This window comes from Gymnodraco acuticeps, unplaced genomic scaffold (genome assembly GCF_902827175.1).
Source record: "Gymnodraco acuticeps unplaced genomic scaffold, fGymAcu1.1, whole genome shotgun sequence".
Taxonomy (NCBI): domain Eukaryota; kingdom Metazoa; phylum Chordata; class Actinopteri; order Perciformes; family Bathydraconidae; genus Gymnodraco; species Gymnodraco acuticeps.
Window position 1 is genome coordinate 18365 of NW_022990246.1, and position 17450 is coordinate 35814.

The 17450-nt window shown below is 43.1% G+C and overlaps 1 protein-coding gene across 1 annotated transcript; it reads right to left on the reverse strand.

Annotated features, from left to right (window-relative positions):
• Positions 1-170: 170 nt before the first annotated feature.
• Positions 171-17030, reverse strand: LOC117548960 (nuclear envelope pore membrane protein POM 121-like). The gene is made up of 13 exons (XM_034220493.1): positions 16407-17030; positions 12362-12571; positions 11376-11525; positions 10982-11062; positions 10353-10524; positions 10175-10263; positions 10019-10098; positions 7570-7691; positions 7387-7486; positions 6364-6615; positions 4110-5780; positions 3683-3787; positions 171-1532 (listed from the first exon to the last, which is right to left on the reverse strand). Exons 1-13 carry the CDS (start codon positions 16976-16978, stop codon positions 1423-1425), a joined length of 3714 nt encoding a protein of 1237 aa, XP_034076384.1. The 5' UTR covers positions 16979-17030; the 3' UTR covers positions 171-1422.
• Between the last annotated feature and the right edge of the window lie 420 nt (positions 17031-17450).

Genomic DNA, 17450 nt, shown 5'->3' on the forward strand with positions numbered 1-17450 from the left:
CAAAATGTAATACCTTGGAAAAAGCCGTTTAATACTTTTTAATAGCCTTCATTTTCGCTAAATTGATTGATCAACTTGTAATACTTTTGAAGACCCCGCGGACACCCTGATATATAAAAGTCAACAATCACATGAAGAGAAAAGAAGAATGGGACCCCAAAGGGTTGAAATGTGTTCTTTTTGTAACATTCAAGTCCAAAATTCAGTTTTTATTCATTCAAAATTAACCACAAAATGCATCACACAAAACAGAAATCATTTTAATAAAAAAAAAACCTCGACCGCAGACAGAAATGTGTTTATCGTCCCGTGTGTTTGACAAAAATCTTCGACATCATCATGAGAGTTTATGCAATTACTGAGCAGATAACTAATACTTTTCAATATGACAAATTGTATCCAAGTAAAGCTGATATTATGCATCTACTAAAACAATGAAATACCAGAGGAGCTAATGTTTGTTTTGCAGCATGTAATTTAAACACTCACTGTATTAATTTAAAAAGGTGTTAAAATATTATTGATCTTCTCAATCCTGTCAGTGACACAGATTCAGCGCCTGGAGCAAAGAGAGGTAGTCTGGCACAAACAAACATCTCAGCATAAAGAGAGACAGAGTTCACAGATTCTTTTCACAGGCATGAAGTTGATGAGTTAGCATAAGATAAGAGTAGTTATCTTAGTCCTGCTAATTACATCAGTGTTGGCAATCACTGTCAAAAAAAGGCTCTAGGAATGCTTGAAATGACAAAAAGTATGAGACAAGAACACAAAAGTCTGCAGTAACTACTTTAAGACATTAACTAAGTCGCCCTTTAAGTGCAGAAACACATCATTCATTTACAGGGTCAGAGAGCCAATTAAAAAAATCATTAAAAAATGCAAACTTCTCATAACTTTACATTTACACTGCAGCGTTTTTGTACCTTATCTGAATCAACTGTGCCTTTCATCCCAATCACACTCATTCATTCAGATAACGAACTCAAATACTCTGTAACATACAAACCAGTGAGCTCTTCACGTATAAAAAATAAATGTTTGAGTCGAGGCGTCTCAACTTCTCCTTAAGACCAACCAATGGGAGTGTCCACACACTGTAAAAGGAAAAAAAAAGAACTTTGGATATGCTTTTGTTCAAAATCTAACGTGTCTTCTCCCTCTCTTCAAGTATAGTACGTTGTTATGGATCCTGTCTCCTCACATGAAGTCATCCAGGCAGCGAGCAGGCTGTGTGTTCTTTCTAATTCCAACTCCTCTACAAACACAATGTTTCGGGCAAGCACAACCACCTGAGGAGGGGGAGCAGAGGACGTGGTGGCAGCCAGGTTTGAGGGGTTTGATCAGAGCAACGTAAGCCAGATCAACGATAGCAGCAGCAGCTGAAGTCCTCTTTAGGCGGTGCTGGACACACGGAGCACGTTACTTCTTCCTGTTGTGCTGCCTCCGCGCCTGAAGCCTCTGACGAGCTCCAATTGGCTTTGATCCGGCTCCGATGGAGAAGGAGGGAGCCTGCTGGGGACTGGGGGACCCTGAGGATAACGACAAGAAGCATGTGTCATTTCTAAGGATCAAATGTAGGGTTGTCCTTCTACTAGGGCTGTGCATCGTATTTGAATCGCAATTACGATTTTGGCCTGCCACAATTACGAAAACAACATAATCGAAAAAAACTATTATTTTGCTTTGCTAGGTTGTGGCAGTGCAATTATTTGAACTAATTTATTCATCATATTTATATATGTTTAGTAGCTTGTGGAAGTGCGCTCCAAAATATTTGTTGATCTTGTTTATTGGTATTTATTATTTTGATATTATTTATTTAAATATATCATTTATTTTTCAGTTGAATTATACGTTCAGGGTAATCAACAGTTACAAATATACTGTTCAAATTATTATTTGCATTGGTTTTAAAATTCAATAAATGGATGTTGTTTGCTTGGTAACTGGAAGGTCACCAGTTCAAGTCCCGGCAAGAGTGCTACCGAGGTGTCCCTGAGCAAGGCACCGTTCCCTACACTGCTCCCCGGGCGCTGTTCAAAATGGCAGCCCACTGCTCCTAACACAGGATGGGTCAAATGCAGAGAAACCATTCCCCCACGGGGATTAACAAAGTATATCAATCAAAAGTTTTCAAAGTCAATGAATAATCTAATAATCGTGATATCGATTATTGACCAAAAATAATCGTGATTATGATTTTTGTTGGTACCACTTTACAATAAGACTACCCTTATAAAGGATTCATAAAGGGTTTATAATTAGGTTATGAATTATGTTGTAAACACTATTAATCATTAAGAACCATTTCAAAAACAGTTCTAACATAGCATCAAACAGGCTCACTATTTGGCAAGATGACTAAGCCTTATATTGGCGACTCAGCGAGAATCAACTCAGTGAGCAACAGATACCAAGGATGCTGGCTGATGAAGAAGACAAAGTAAGCTAGGTAGCCAATATAAGACTTAGTCATCTTGCCAAATAGTGAGCCCACATCTATCTGTACTGCTAAGCCTTATATTGACCACCGAGCTTACTTCGTCTTCTTCATCAGCCAGCATCCTTGGTATCTGTTGCTCACTGAGTTGATTCCCCCCCTTCCATCTTGATGTTTCTTGGCATCTCTTTATGACCATTTATTTACGAGTTACTAACATTTATAACTGCCAAAAGGGAGCCTTGTTGTAAAGTGGAAACAAATCACCAAATTAATGAGTGACGGAGCGTCCACACAGCAGCGTGCGTTGACGCTTGGCGGTGGGCGTGTCTGAAGCTTGGGGATTTTTTGCGAGCAACGCGACCAACAACCAATCACATGAATCTCCCGCCCCCGACATACAAAGCAATAGCAATGTTAAAGCGAAGTAAACTGGATATAAAATCCCCAAACAGGCGAAAACCTACCAGTTCCACCCACTGTCTCTGCCTCCTCCCTCCATGCCTCGCTCCTCCGGTTTGTATCCCGGTAGATGAACAGAGACTGATCATACAGCACCGGGTGATTCACTACCGCTATAATGAATTTTCCCTCCATTTTTTGGAATATGAGGAAATGACCTGCGTAGTCTCTCCTAGCATACACGCGGTTTGATTGGCTAGCGCTTGTACTGGCAGATTTGCATAAACGGGATTTCATTGGCTGACGCTTCTGCCGAGGCGCCAAAAGTTGAACATTGTAACGCGAGTAACGCCAGCAACGCTCCACGTCGCTTCCCAAAATGCAGTTCGGCTGAAAGTGACGTCATTCCATTCAAAGTGAATGGGCAGAAGCGTTGGAAGCTTCAACGCACGCCGCTGTGTGGACGGGCCGTTGGTGCCATTTCTAATAAGGCTTATCAGTACAGATAAATGTGGGCTCACTATTTGGCAAGCAACCGGTTACAGTTGCCCTGTTAATATCTCATGCCTTATAAAAGCTTATTCATGATTTATAAAGTGTTCACAACCTAACTAATAAATGAATTACAAACTATTCGTAAACCCTTTATAAGGGTAGTCTTATTGTAAAGTGGTACCTAAATAGCAGTAGGAGTGGAAGCAGGGGGACTGTGATGGGTTAGGGGTCAAAGGCCATGGTGAACAGGTGAGTTTTAATGATGACTTGGAGATGTGAAGGGAAGCAGAATTGCGGATCTCTGCAGGAAGTGCCTTACCACCAGAAACAAAAATGACATACCGAAAGGAACAGAGTTGAAGCCTTGGACTGGAGTTGCAGGACTTCCAAAGGGGATCGGACCGGCAGCGGCGGCAGCACTCTGACCGAAGGATGGGTTAGACGTTCCTGCAGAGAGAGAAGCACAACTTTATTAAACAGTTCTTTGAGCAACATCAAAATAGCAGTTTTCTCATTCAGCATTGGACATAATAATGGTTTCTAACATTCCCATTTCTTTCTCTCTATTGCGCAGGAACGTTTTAAATGAGATATTGTATTATTCTCATTCAAAAGACTGACATGTTGGCAAAATATTGTAGTTTCGATCTCAAATATTAAAGCTGCATTCTCTCACAAAGCTTGTACTTTATCTTACTATAAACAATTGCATACATTTAGTGTATCATAGAGCAGTTCAAGGTTTTATAAAATGTGTTTTATTTCTTACCAAAAGCTGGTTTGTCAGCAGCAGCAGCCCCGAAATTGAAGCCTCCCATCTGTGGTGCAGGGTTACTGGGGGCTGGTGTTCCAAACTGGGGGCATGGCATCGCAGCTCCGAAGTTAAATCCACCAGATGCAGGCTGAGCCGGACCGGGGGCCGCCTGCTGAGGAGCCGCATTTCCAAAAGAGAAGTTGGAGGAGGAGCTCTGAGTCTGTGCGGCTGAACCGAAGCTCGGAGCAGCCGAGGGGGCAGCCGAGGGAGCAGCGGTGCCGCCGAAAGCAAACCCAGTGGAGCTGCTTCCAAACGCTGGTTTAGCAGGCGTCCCAAAACTGGCAGCTGTCGTGGCGGCAGTCGACCCAAAGGGGAAAGAGGGTGGGGCGGTGTTAGGGGCTGGGGTGGATGATGCTCCTCCACCGAAGTTGAAAGAGTTTGGCGCCACCGCTGAGGAGCCAAAGGTGGTCTGTGCTGCAGGTGCCGCTGAAGAACCAAATGTGGCCTGTGCTGCCGTTGAAGAGCCGAAGGGGGTCTGTGCTGCAGGTGCCACTGAAGAACCAAATGTGTTCTGTGCTGCAGGTGCCACTGAAGAACCAAATGTGTTCTGTGCTGCGGGTGCCGCTGAAGAACCAAATGTGTTCTGTGCTGCCGGTGCCGCAGAGGAGCCAAATGTGGCCTGTGCTGCCGGTGCTTGAAAAGACGGCTTCCCAAAGCTGAAGGTGGACTGGGTGGTGGTGGCAGCAGTGGTGGAGGCCGTGCTGGCCATTGAAAAGCCTCCAAATGAAGATGTGGTTGTGTTCTGGCTGGGAGCTGCCTGACCGAAGGAGAATGCCTTCTGGTTGGCTGCCTGAGGGTCTGCCTGTGTGGCACCAAAGGCGAAGTTGCCCCCGCTGGAGGTGGTGGTGGCAGCAGCGGTCGGGACAGGAGCAGCAGCAGCAGTAGTGGTCACGGCTCCAAACTGAAATGAGCTCCCGGTGTTAGGCGCCTGCGCTGAGGCTGAGCTGGTGGAGGTTGTTGTTGGTGCTGACCAGTTTCCAAAGAGGGATTTCGCAGCTGCTGGGGCTGCGGGCTGCGTGGCGGCGATGGAGCCGGTGGAGGAGGGGGTGTTGGTGATGGTTAAACCAGGGAAAACAGACGGGGTAACTGTGGTGCTGCTAGTAGATCCACCAAACATTGATGATGTGATACTGGGAGAAGCGGTGGCGGCTGAGTTAGAGGTGGTGTAGGGTGGAGGCAGTCCGAATCCAGCACTTGAAGTAGCAGCTCCAAAGATGGGCTTGAAACTTTGGACAGGAGGTTTGCTCTCCGGGGTTGATGCAGCTGCGGGGGTGGGGGTGGTGGTGACGGAAAAAATGGGTTTGAACCCTGAAGCCAGCAGAGGGTTGGTGTTACTGAGCGAAGCTAAGCTGCTGGCGGGGGAAGGAGCAGCAGCGGAGACCAGGTTGGAGGCGGAAGAGGCAGCAGCGATGCTGATCAGACTGCTCAGTCCAAACAGGGTTGGTCCTGCTACAGCAGCAACACTGACGGAGGGCTTGGAGACCTGACTCAGCACCTGGGTGAAGGCTGAGGGCTGCTCCACACCTGTAGAGGAGGATTGAGAGGTGGGGGCAGGAGGGGCGACTCCTGCAGTGGAAACATTCAGGGTGAAACCACTGGGCTGCACCGGCGTGGAGGATGCAGACACTACGGACAAAACAACAAGAACATGTCAGAATCAAACAAGATGTGGATGATCGCCTGTGAAGAAAACTGCTCCACGATTGTTGGTCCACCCTGTCAGAGACTTTATGACTCAGCATACCATAATAACCTATTGAAGCTGTCCAACAACATCATCTGGGCCTCAAAGCATGTTCTGAACAGTGAATATAAACTACCAGGATACAGGGGTCCCGCGATTCAATAAAGTCAGACTGAAGCATCCTTTGTGCTCCAGTCAACCCTCACAGTAAACACAGAGCTGATCCAGATCAGATGCACGCTGAAGGCTCTTTGAGCAGGTTTTCTCTCAGTGATCGTGCCGTTATTTCAGGCTTGATCTGACCATTAAAGTATTATCGTATCGTACTTACGTCTAGGGATATATGGCAAAGTGGAAATGACTTCAGTGACGGTACCTGTAGTTGTGTTGAGTGATGAAGTATTCAATTGTTACTGTACCTAATTTAAGTCAAATGCTGTTGCCAATGACTTTCTTGGTGTCATGAAATCTTGAATGTGATGTAATTGTACCCTCACTCATCCTGTTAAAAAAAAAAGAAGGTACCTGTAGATGTGTTGGCGGGAGAGGTGGAGCTCGCAGGAATGCTGATCTTCATCTTCAGAGCCTCCAGCAGCGGGTTGGATGCTGCCGGGGCGGAGCTCACACTGGGGCTGGGGTCCAGGTTGATGACGGGGGAGGAGGCTGTGGGCAGAGGAGAAGCCAGGAGGCTGCTCAGGGTGGTGATGCTGCTGGAGGAGGAGGCAGGATGGAGGGAAGTGGAGACTGCGGGGGCGACAGACTTCTCTTGCTTTGGAGCTGAAGAAGGAGAAGTCAAAAGATCAGAGGTCAGGTGGGGGGGGGGCTCAAACGTCTGGTCAAGTCTGACTGTCCTGACACACCATGGTCTCCAAAACAAGCAGAAATAAAAGCTGCTTTACTATTTGGAGTAGGGCTCTAATGAGGGCAACTAATGATTATTTATAAGTCCATGGACATTTTTATTCTGTTTTTCCACGGTGAGGGATTGGAAGTCTTGGTTTATTCAGCAAAAAACCCAAAGGTATTTAGGTCAACAGGATTCAAAGAGAAAGGCAGATACTGTCCCCGAAGAGAGAGTCTGAAAACTGGTGCAATACTAGACATTTTTGAGTCTGGAGTCGGCGGCAGAAGGATATTATTAACAATGAATGGCAGCCTGGCATTATTCAATAGTAAGAGTCTGTATGTGTGAATGGAAGATACAAATGCAGCATAAGCGGATGTCCGGTGCCTTGCTCAAGGGCACCACGGCAGGGCAGGAGGTGAACTGGGACCTCTCCGAGTAGCAGTCCACACTCCATACTTAGGTCTGGTCCGGGACTTGAACCGGTGACCCTACGGCTCACAGTCCTAGCCCCTACCGACTGAGCCACTGACTAAAGAGGCTGAAGCTGCGTTTTCTCCAGTTTCTCCATCAAAAGTATTACCGGTACTTAAATAATGAATTGATAATCAAAACAGTATTTTTTTGCGATTACATGAGCACACACACACACACAAAAACATTTTGCAAATAAAGAGTTTGAAAGTGTGGCTGCTTCCACTCACCGGGGGTCTCCAGGACCTTCTGGATTTTGCTGAGCGCAGCCTTCTTCTCCTCATCCAGGTCCTTCACAGTGATGGTATAGCCCAGCTCTGGAGGCGGAGGCTAAACAAATAAATAAAACACAGAGTTTAGAGAGAAACCGATGTCCCTGTAACACACGGCGATATTCAGAATGACGCACTTACCAGAGAGATCTGATCGTCCCGGTGGCTCGACACCAGCTGGATCTTACGCTTCCTCTTCCCACCACTCCCTGTAGACTCTGCTGAGGGGGTGACGGGCAGCTTGAGAGCTGGAGTACATTTAGCTGCAACATCATAATAAAATGGACAATAAAATGTTATTGTTTTTTTACATTTATGTGTATTTTTTTTTAATTGTATAATCCTTTTTTTTGTTTGTTACAGTTGTGGTTGCTTCTTTTCCTTCAGGGTCTATGCAGGAATCCTCAAGTCGAATGTAAAACCTTTCAAGACCTTTTTTAAGACCCTTTCCATACATTTTAAGACCTCATCGCCACTTGGAGTTCTAACCGGTTACCTTGGCGACACACTTTACCTCACATTGACTATATACAGTATTGATTGTCCTTCCTCCTTATCTTCCAACCATTTGGACGCAGACTTGCATTTCCCCATAACGATGTTGTTTAACAACCGGCGTAAACGGAGCTTCGCGCGCTATCAAGCAGTGAGCGCGCGATGTCCTGTTCAGATGACGTCTAACCCAACGGGATGCCATCAATAAACTACACAGAATCTCACTACACACCTACGCCACTCTTTGGACCATTGATATACTTATTGAAAACAAGCTACAAAATGTAATACCTTAGAAAATGCCCTTTAATAGCCTTCATTTTCGCTAAATTGATTTATCAACTTGTAATACTTTTGAAGACCCCGCGGACACCCTGCTATGCACAATTATAAGCCGACTGATTCAACCAACTAACATATAGGGATGCACTGATCTGATATTCTGCATCGCTATCTGCTCTTGTGCTGAAACTGTTAGGGGTTGGTTTTTCGCCCAGGTGTGAAGTAGTTAATTTCTCAGTCTCTCGCTTCTTCTCACTAGTCACCCTAGTGTCAGCTAGATTAATCCAGACAGCCAACCCCTGTCCTCATGTCATCTTACATAACTGTAGTTCCAGAGGCACACTGGTGTCCTGGAGGTCGAGGGGCTGACCATGAATCTCAGGCTTTACATCAAACCTTTGTAAAACTGTACAAGGTCTCAATGTGTTAAAAGGAGACAACCTGTACAGGGTTCATACACTTTTTCACCAATCATTTCAAATGTCTTCTCCATGACCGTTACCTCATTTTCCATGACCAAAAAAAATTACTCTCTCAGCGGTGCCACTGAAAATGGTTTATTTTAACATGGAACAGGAAAATAAGGTCTGCATATGAAACATGCCGTGCCTATCTAAAACAAATCAAAGGCTTACTAGCTTCTCCGCGCTAAAGCAACTCAAATCTCTCACCAGCAAAATACCTCGTCAGTTAAAAGCCATTTTACGTTTCATTACTATACAGTATTTATTATCGTTATAGTATTACTATTTAGGCGATTAGATCAATATAAATTATATTTGATGCAACTTTGGTTACATTTCCATGACTTTTCCAGGGCCTGGAATTTGCATTTTGAATTTCCATGACTTTTCCAGGTTTTTAATGACCGTAGGAACCCTGCCTGTAAACCCCGAGTTGATGTATCTGATTATTTATTTGTTATCAGGGCAGTGCATACCTACCTATTGTTGCCATATTGAACTCTAAGCAGAAAAAACATAGTTTGCATCCAACTGCCCATTTCAGTATCGTGCTGTTGGCCACAGAGCTGCACTTCTAAGTAGGGATGGGTATCGTTTGAAATTTATCGATTCCGATTTCGATTCCGGTTCTGCTTATCGATTCCGGTTCTTATCGATTCCCCGTTTCGATTCCAAAATTGTAAAATAAAGAGGTCAAACGTTTAGATAACAAAAATATATTTATTCTTAAAAGCTTTAACTGAAATTGTTACTAAAAAATATACATGCAATACAAATGTATTGCACAATAGCTGTGCATTATTTTAACTGAGCTATGCCTGTGGCAAGCTATTAACAGGCATTACACTTTGCCTTTTCTTTTTCTTTTTTAGTGTAGTGGAGCCTCACTTCAGAGTGTTTACCGCGACCTATCTTTGGTGTTATGAAGTGACTGAGCTCGTGAAATGTCTACGGGAGGGCGGGGGAGCATCGCTGCGGGGCAACTGTGGACCTCTGTCGCCTGTCAGCGCAATTTATATGATGCCGTTTTAAAAAATGAAGGGCGGTGCCGGCCGTCAGCGTACCGAGCCGGCCGTCAACGGCCCGCTGACGACCGGCCGTTCTGTGATTCTCCAGGTCCGCCCTGTATTCCACCGGGTCACCGCAGCACCGCGGTGCAGACGGACCCGCTGGAATACAGGGTCTACCGCGTTTAGGAACCGTTAAGCAGAACCGAAATTGTGTATTTTGTATGGGTACCCGGTACCCGGCATTTTCTTATCGGTTCTCATCTGGAACCGAGTTTCGGTTCCCAACCCTACTTCTAAGTGTACTTCACCGTACAGCCACTGCAGATAAATGACACTTACATGTAACAGGAACCTTCTCAGAGGCCGTCTTCTCTGACCTCACTGAGGATGCTGAGCTGGGAGACTGTCCGTCGTCCTCCCTGCAATAACACCACAGGTTACAAACTGAAATATTGTCATTAAATGAGGACGACTAGGAAGCAGACTGAGACGTACTTGGCTCTTTTGGAGGCTGCCTCTGGGGTCTGAGAGCGAGATGACCCGGGGCTGGAGAGAGGGGAGCTGGGTGCTGACCGCTTCTTCCACTACGAAGGAAAACATGAATACATCTTAACAAATAAGCTTTAGGTCATTGCAGGGATATGTGCACTGTCATTTAGCTGATAGGTGCTACCTGGCTGAGGCCCTTTGAAGAGCTGTAGGAGCTCTGGATAGGGTTCCTCCTGCTGCCGGGGGTTCCTCTGGGGGTGTGGACCCCGCTGCCGGAGCTGATGGAGGAGGTGCGAGATCTCTTCATGAGGGCATCCTCTGCAAGAGAGGTCATCCCTCTTTTCAGGCTTCCTGGCCTGAAGGCAGGAAGGAAGGAAGCATTTGTTTAGACAGTTACAATATACTTCACAGCATCAAATACGCAGTCAATAGACCTCAGAGATAGGGTTGAACAATTAATCGTATTTTAATCGCAATTACGATTTTGGCTTGCAACGATTATGAAAACAACATAATCGAAATAAAACGATTATTTATTTATTGGTTTTTCAGTTGAATTATACTTAGAGTTCAGGGTAATCAACTGTTAAAAACATACTGTTGACATTTTTCTTTTCAATAAATGGATCTTTTCAAAGTAAATGGATAATCATTTTTAATAATCGTGATGTCAATTATTGACCCAAATAAATCGAGATTATGATTTTTGCCATAATCGAGCAGCCCTACTTCACAGCATCAAATACGCAGTCAATAGACCTCAGAGATGACGAGATTTGACAGTAAAGTGTCACTTCAGAAAGTCAAACTTACTTAGGGACCAGCAGTGATGGTGTCCCGTTGGGCAGGAGAGGCTCAAACGCAGATTGTCCGCTCCCATTGCTGTCATTACGCCTTTGGGGAAATCAAATGGATTACAAACAAACACACTTCAACTGACTATCTGTGTAAACCAGGTCCTGAGAAGCACGTGTTCTTCTAAATCTTGAGATATCGACAAATGTTCACACAGAAATAGCTTTTTATGTAAAACAGTTTGCTGGATATTCATTGACTCATCCATGCATGCAATACGGGAGATTCTCTCTAGTGAGGGTCATGAGGAATACAGACAGCCGTTGGCAGGCTACTTTTTGGTAGCCTTGCTCACCAGACTAACATTTCTTATATTGTAAGGAGGTAATGAGTGCCAGTGAATTCTGCGTACCTTCTTTTGCTTTTCTGCTCGGCTGTGACGCTTCCGTCCTCATCCTCAACTACTCTCTTGCGGCTTTCCTTCAAGACCTTGAGGACACTTTCTCTGGAGCAGGGGTCCACAGGCACCCTGGGGAGCCCCGCACAACTCAGATGGTCAAAACTAAAAACAAAAAGAAAGTTAGAATTGAAACTATGGTCAGTGTTATCAGTCAGTTTACAAACCACTGGACTTAGAGATACCTACCCATATAATGGAGTGCGATAACACACCATCACTGTTGTGGCACAAATAATCACCAGTTGCTTCATACTTTAATTGTCATCAAACTGTTTTATCTTAAAATGAGACATTTCATCTTAAAATCTAAAATACATAGTAGTCCTCTTGCTGTGTTAGATATCAGCATTACTGCGCGTCCACACAGCAGCGTGCGTTGACGCTTGCCGGCGGGCGTGTCTGACGCTCGACCAACAACCAATCACATGAATCTCCCGCCCCTGACACATAAGCAGCGGTTTGATTGGCTAGAGCTTGTACTGGCATATGATTCGATTGGCTGACGCTTCTGCCGAGGTGTCAAAAGTTGAACATTGCTCAACTTTTGCAGCGAGCCACGCCAGCAACGCTCCGCGTCGCTTCCCACGATGCAGTTCGGCTAAAAGTGACGTCACCCCATTCAAAGTGAATGGGCAGAAGCGTTGGAAGCTTCAACGCACGCCGCTGTGTGGACGGGCCGTTAGAGATGTCTGCCCTTTCTCTATTATAGTTAAACTAGATAAAAACAACTTCTGAGCAATGTCCCTTTCCAGAAATCATGACGCAGTTACACGAGTTACAAGATATGTAAATGTGTAACATGTTCTGAAAGCACACTTTGAAGATGATACACGGTAATATGAAGTACAAAGTATGTGGCGTTTTTTGTAAGAAAATGGACAAACCCATAATAACCCTGGTATGATAAACAGACTGATTATTGGCGTGAGCGTAGAGACCTGGGGGAGCTGAGGTGGTCCGGCCTGGCGATCTTGATGGTGACGGGGCTGAGGACAGCAGAACAGTTACGAGGGCTGAGGATGTTTTTCTTCCTGAAGCTGTCCCACTTCACAGGAGGTAGGACTCCCACTTGTGAGACCCCGGGCTGCTGCAGGGGGTAATGACGCTGGGGGGTGATGGTGAATCTGCCCGCTGTGCACGGCGGCTCCCTGAGGGGAAACAAATGTTTAAATTACAACACATATCTACATCTCCCAGAGCATCAACTGTGACTTTAGCTCTCTGTCTATTACTGTGATTCAGTTGTGAAGCCCAGAGGTGGGAAGTAGTGGAGTACAAATACTTTGTTACTGTACTTAAGAACATTTTTCTGGTATCAGTACTTTACTCCACTACTTCTTTTTCTGACGACTTTTTACTTTGACTTCTTACATGTTGAACCCAAATACCTGAACTTTCTACTTCTTACATGTTGAACACAAATACCTATACTTTCTACTTCTCACATGTTGAACACAAATACCTGTACTTTCTACTTCTTACATGTTGAACACAAATACCTGTACTTTCTACTTCTTACATGTTGAACACAAATACCTATACTTTCTACTTCTCACATGTTGAACACAAATACCTGTACTTTCTACTTCTTACATGTTGAACACAAATACCTGTACTTTCTACTTCTTACATGTTGAACACAAATACCTGTACTTTCTACTTCTCACATGTTGAACACAAATACCTGTACTTTCTACTTCTTACATGTTGAACACAAATACCTGTACTTTCTACTTCTCTCATGTTGAACTCAAATACCTGTACTTTCTACTTCTTACATGTTGAACACAAATACCTGTACTTTCTACTTCTTACATGTTGAACACAAATACCTGTACTTTCTACTTCTTACATGTTGAACACAAATACCTGTACTTTCTACTTCTTACATGTTGAACACAAATACCTGTACTTTCTACTTCTCTCATGTTGAACTCAAATACCTGTACTTTCTACTTCTTACATGTTGAACACAAATACCTGTACTTTCTACTTCTTACATGTTGAACACTAATACCTGTACTTTCTACTTCTCACATGTTGAACCCAAATACCTGTACTTTCTACTTCTTACATGTTGAACCCAAATACCTGTACTTTCTACTTCCTACATGTTGAACACAAATACCTGTACTTTCTACTTCTTACATGTTGAACACTAATACCTGTACTTTCTACTTCTTACATGTTGAACACTAATACCTGTACTTTCTACTTCTTACATGTTGAACACAAATACCTGTACTTTCTACTTCTTACATGTTGAACTCAAATACCTGTACTTTCTACTTCTTACATGTTGAACTCAAATACCTGTACTTTCTACTTCTTACATGTTGAACTCAAATACCTGTACTTTCTACTTCTTACATGTTGAACTCAAATACCTGTACTTTCTACTTCTTACATGTTGAACACAAATACCTGTACTTTCTACTTCTTACATGTTGAACTCAAATACCTGTACTTTCTACTTCTTACATGTTGAACTCAAATACCTGTACTTTCTACTTCTTACATGTTGAACACAAATACCTGTACTTTCTACTTGTTACATGTTGAACACAAATACCTGTACTTTCTACTTCTTACATGTTGAACACAAATACCTGTACTTTCTACTTCTCACATGTTGAACTCAAATACCTGTACTTTCTACTTCTCACATGTTGAACTCAAATACCTGTACTTTCTACTTCTTACATGTTGAACCCAAATACCTGTACTTTCTACTTCTTACATGTTGAACTCAAATACCTGTACTTTCTACTTCTCACATGTTGAACTCAAATACCTGTACTTTCTACTTCTTACATGTTGAACTCAAATACCTGTACTTTCTACTTCTTACATGCTGAACACTAATACCTGTACTTTCTACTTCTTACATGTTGAACTCAAATACCTGTACTTTCTACTTCTTACATGTTGAACACAAATACCTGTACTTTCTACTTCTTACATGTTGAACTCAAATACCTGTACTTTCTACTTCTTACATGTTGAACACAAATACCTGTACTTTCTACTTCTCACATGTTGAACTCAAATACCTGAACTTTCTACTTCTTACATGTTGAACTCAAATACCTGAACTTTCTACTTCTTACATGTTGAACACAAATACCTGTACTTTCTACTTCTCACATGTTGAACTCAAATACCTGAACTTTCTACTTCTTACATGTTGAACTCAAATACCTGTACTTTCTACTTCTTACATGTTGAACACAAATACCTGTACTTTCTACTTCTTACATGTTGAACTCAAATACCTGTACTTTCTACTTCTTACATGTTGAACCCAAATACCTGTACTTTCTACTTCTTACATGTTGAACACAAATACCTGTACTTTCTACTTCTTACATGTTGAACACAAATACCTGTACTTTCTACTTCTTACATGTTGAACACAAATACCTGTACTTTCTACTTCTTACATGTTGAACTCAAATACCTGTACTTTCTACTTCTTACATGTTGAACTCAAATACCTGTACTTTCTACTTCTTACATGTTGAACTCAAATACCTGTACTTTCTACTTCTTACATGTTGAACTCAAATACCTGAACTTTCTACTTCTTACATGTTGAACTCAAATACCTGAACTTTCTACTTCTTACATGTTGAACTCAAATACCTGTACTTTCTACTTCTTACATGTTGAACTCAAATACCTGTACTTTCTACTTCTTACATGTTGAACTCAAATACCTGTACTTTCTACTTCTCTCATTCTCCAAACAGCTGGTTCCTTTAGTCTGAATGTGTGTTTGGTGCGTGATCATTATTCTTTAGAGTCATTGCGTGCCTATTGATTTGAACACGATCCGTGTATCCATCATTTCCTGGTCTTCTCTAAAGAAGAGGGACCAATGGAAACGTTGTCATGTTGCCGTTGTTCAGCATGGAAACATTCATTAGCTAACAATGACATTATTGTTCTATTAATATAAAGGGAGGTCAGGTACTCTTTAAAGCAGCTGCTAGTTATGAGTACTTTTTCGAAGCCCAAAAACTTCTTTACTTTTACTTGAGTAAAGAAGTTTAGTCAGTACTTCTACTTTCACCAGAGTATTTTTAAACACGACTATCTGTACTTCTGCTTGAGTAAAGGATGTGTGTACTTTTGCCATCTCTGGTGAAGCCTATGGGGAAAAGTCCAAACTTGTTTTTTATAATCCAGCCACTGGTAGAATCTTCAACTATATTATTGTGGTCTGCTGTCTGCCATGAAATATACAACGTTTGCCTGTGCTGGAATCCACATTTAAATGAACCATCTCCTCACATTATAACTTTAACATGTGCCTTTCCTCTCCACTATTGCTTCCTATGTCAGGTTATGTTAGTCTATGAACATATTGGATGAAAGCCCTGTTTGTGCATTCAGTAAATATTCCATCACTACACCGAAAAAAGTTTAAAGCTAAAATATGATGCTGGATAACTTCTAAAAAAAAATAAGTTCAATTAGATTTGTTCTCTAAGGTTTGAGGAGGGAAGGCTTTGGACCGAAACACAGTACATTGCAGCTTAGTTTAATTATGGGGTTGTGTGTAAATGATCAGTTTGCGTGACTCAATGTGTTTTTCTCCAGCAACAGGCTTATGGATCATTATACCAAATACAGGCACACTTATAATGGCATATGCAATTTCTGATTAAAGAGAACAAGGTAATGCTTCACTGGGTAACACAAAATATATTCAAGTGACTAAAAAGAGTAATATTGGATTGACTATAGGAGTCCTTGACATTTTATAACTGTGTCTGCTTTGATAATGTGTGTTTGTCTGAGTCAAATATCTCTCAAAAAGCGGCTACCTTATTCTTTGCTGCCTGTTTTAAATGTGTCAATGGTCATTTATCCAACGGCTTAAGAGTTAGTAATTAACGTTAAAACCCCGCCAAGAAATTGAACCGTCTCCTGGCTGAGAGCTGCGTATGATGCAGCGTTGTTTGGCCATCAACGTACCCGGCAAATGAGAGCCTCCTGTTCGGCGTGTAGACAGCATGGTTGGGTCTGGCCAGTCTCTCACGGAGCTGCTCTCGGGGGTTTCTCCCGGCTCTTGGCCTCCCGGAGTCGGGAGTTGGACTTTCGGGTTTTCCGATGTAACTCCCCATGAGGAAATCCCGAGGACTGAAAAGAAACGACTCAGTGTGCAAAGTATCCCTCCTATAAATCCCAGCTTCAACGGGCCTTTCTCTGAAGTGTCCCTCAAAGGACCGGTGCTCAGTTTTGTTTCTGCCGCTCTTCGTTTTCCCCCGAGCGGCCACCGACACGCCGGTTGATACCCAGCCCCAAAACCAGCGCTGGAGCACGGCTGGAACTCTCAGGCGAGCCCGAGGATTGAGGCCTAACCTGGCGGGAAGCGGTTCTCCGCTTTGATAGAAACACACAATACAACACACTGAAAGAAATAAAGTCACCCAAAGAAAATTAGGAATATAATAAAGAGCAAGACTAACTACGCCTAAAACAGAGATAATAGCTATATGTTTCTCTCTCGGTGACATGGCGGCAGCGCGCCGCCGGAGGACTTTCATATCCCGTCATGCTCTCTTCGGACGCGGCTCTTCTTCTTCGGGTTTTGGGGCCTTCGGCGGTTTGGGCATCAGCGCCATTTACCGGCCTGGAGTCGATATCGCCCCTAATGTATTTTTTTTATATTTAGTCATCTTTATAGAATTTAGAGATACTATCCTACAGGACAACATTAAAAATCAACAACTCAAAGCCAACGAGTACAAGCAATACGTGATTAAAAAATCCACAAGGACAAAAAAGGTTATTTATCAAAAGTCTAAATCATTGAACTACCTTCAGTTTCAGATGCTTTAACATCAGTCCTGCCAGGTCAAACAGGTTGCAATAGCCATATATAATAAACAACAACACGTTAGCTTAAAGTAAGGGATACACAGTCAGAGTAGTTAGCTAAGAGAATAAGATAAACAGTTGAAGGGTGATTCTGAATCGGGTGTCCTTTGTGTCCCCCAAGCTTACTTCAAAGATTTT

Coding starts and splice junctions, on each gene's coding strand:
- LOC117548960 (XM_034220493.1), bottom strand. CDS start 16,978: ATGAAAGTCCTCCGGCGGCGCGCTGCCGCCATGTCACCGAGAGAGAAA. Junction 12,572..16,406: donor AGGAGGCTCTCATTTGCCGG/GTACGTTGATGG, acceptor GTTTCCCCTCAG/GGAGCCGCCGTGCACAGCGG. Junction 3,788..4,109: donor TGCTGACAAACCAGCTTTTG/GTAAGAAATAAA, acceptor CTCTCTCTGCAG/GAACGTCTAACCCATCCTTC.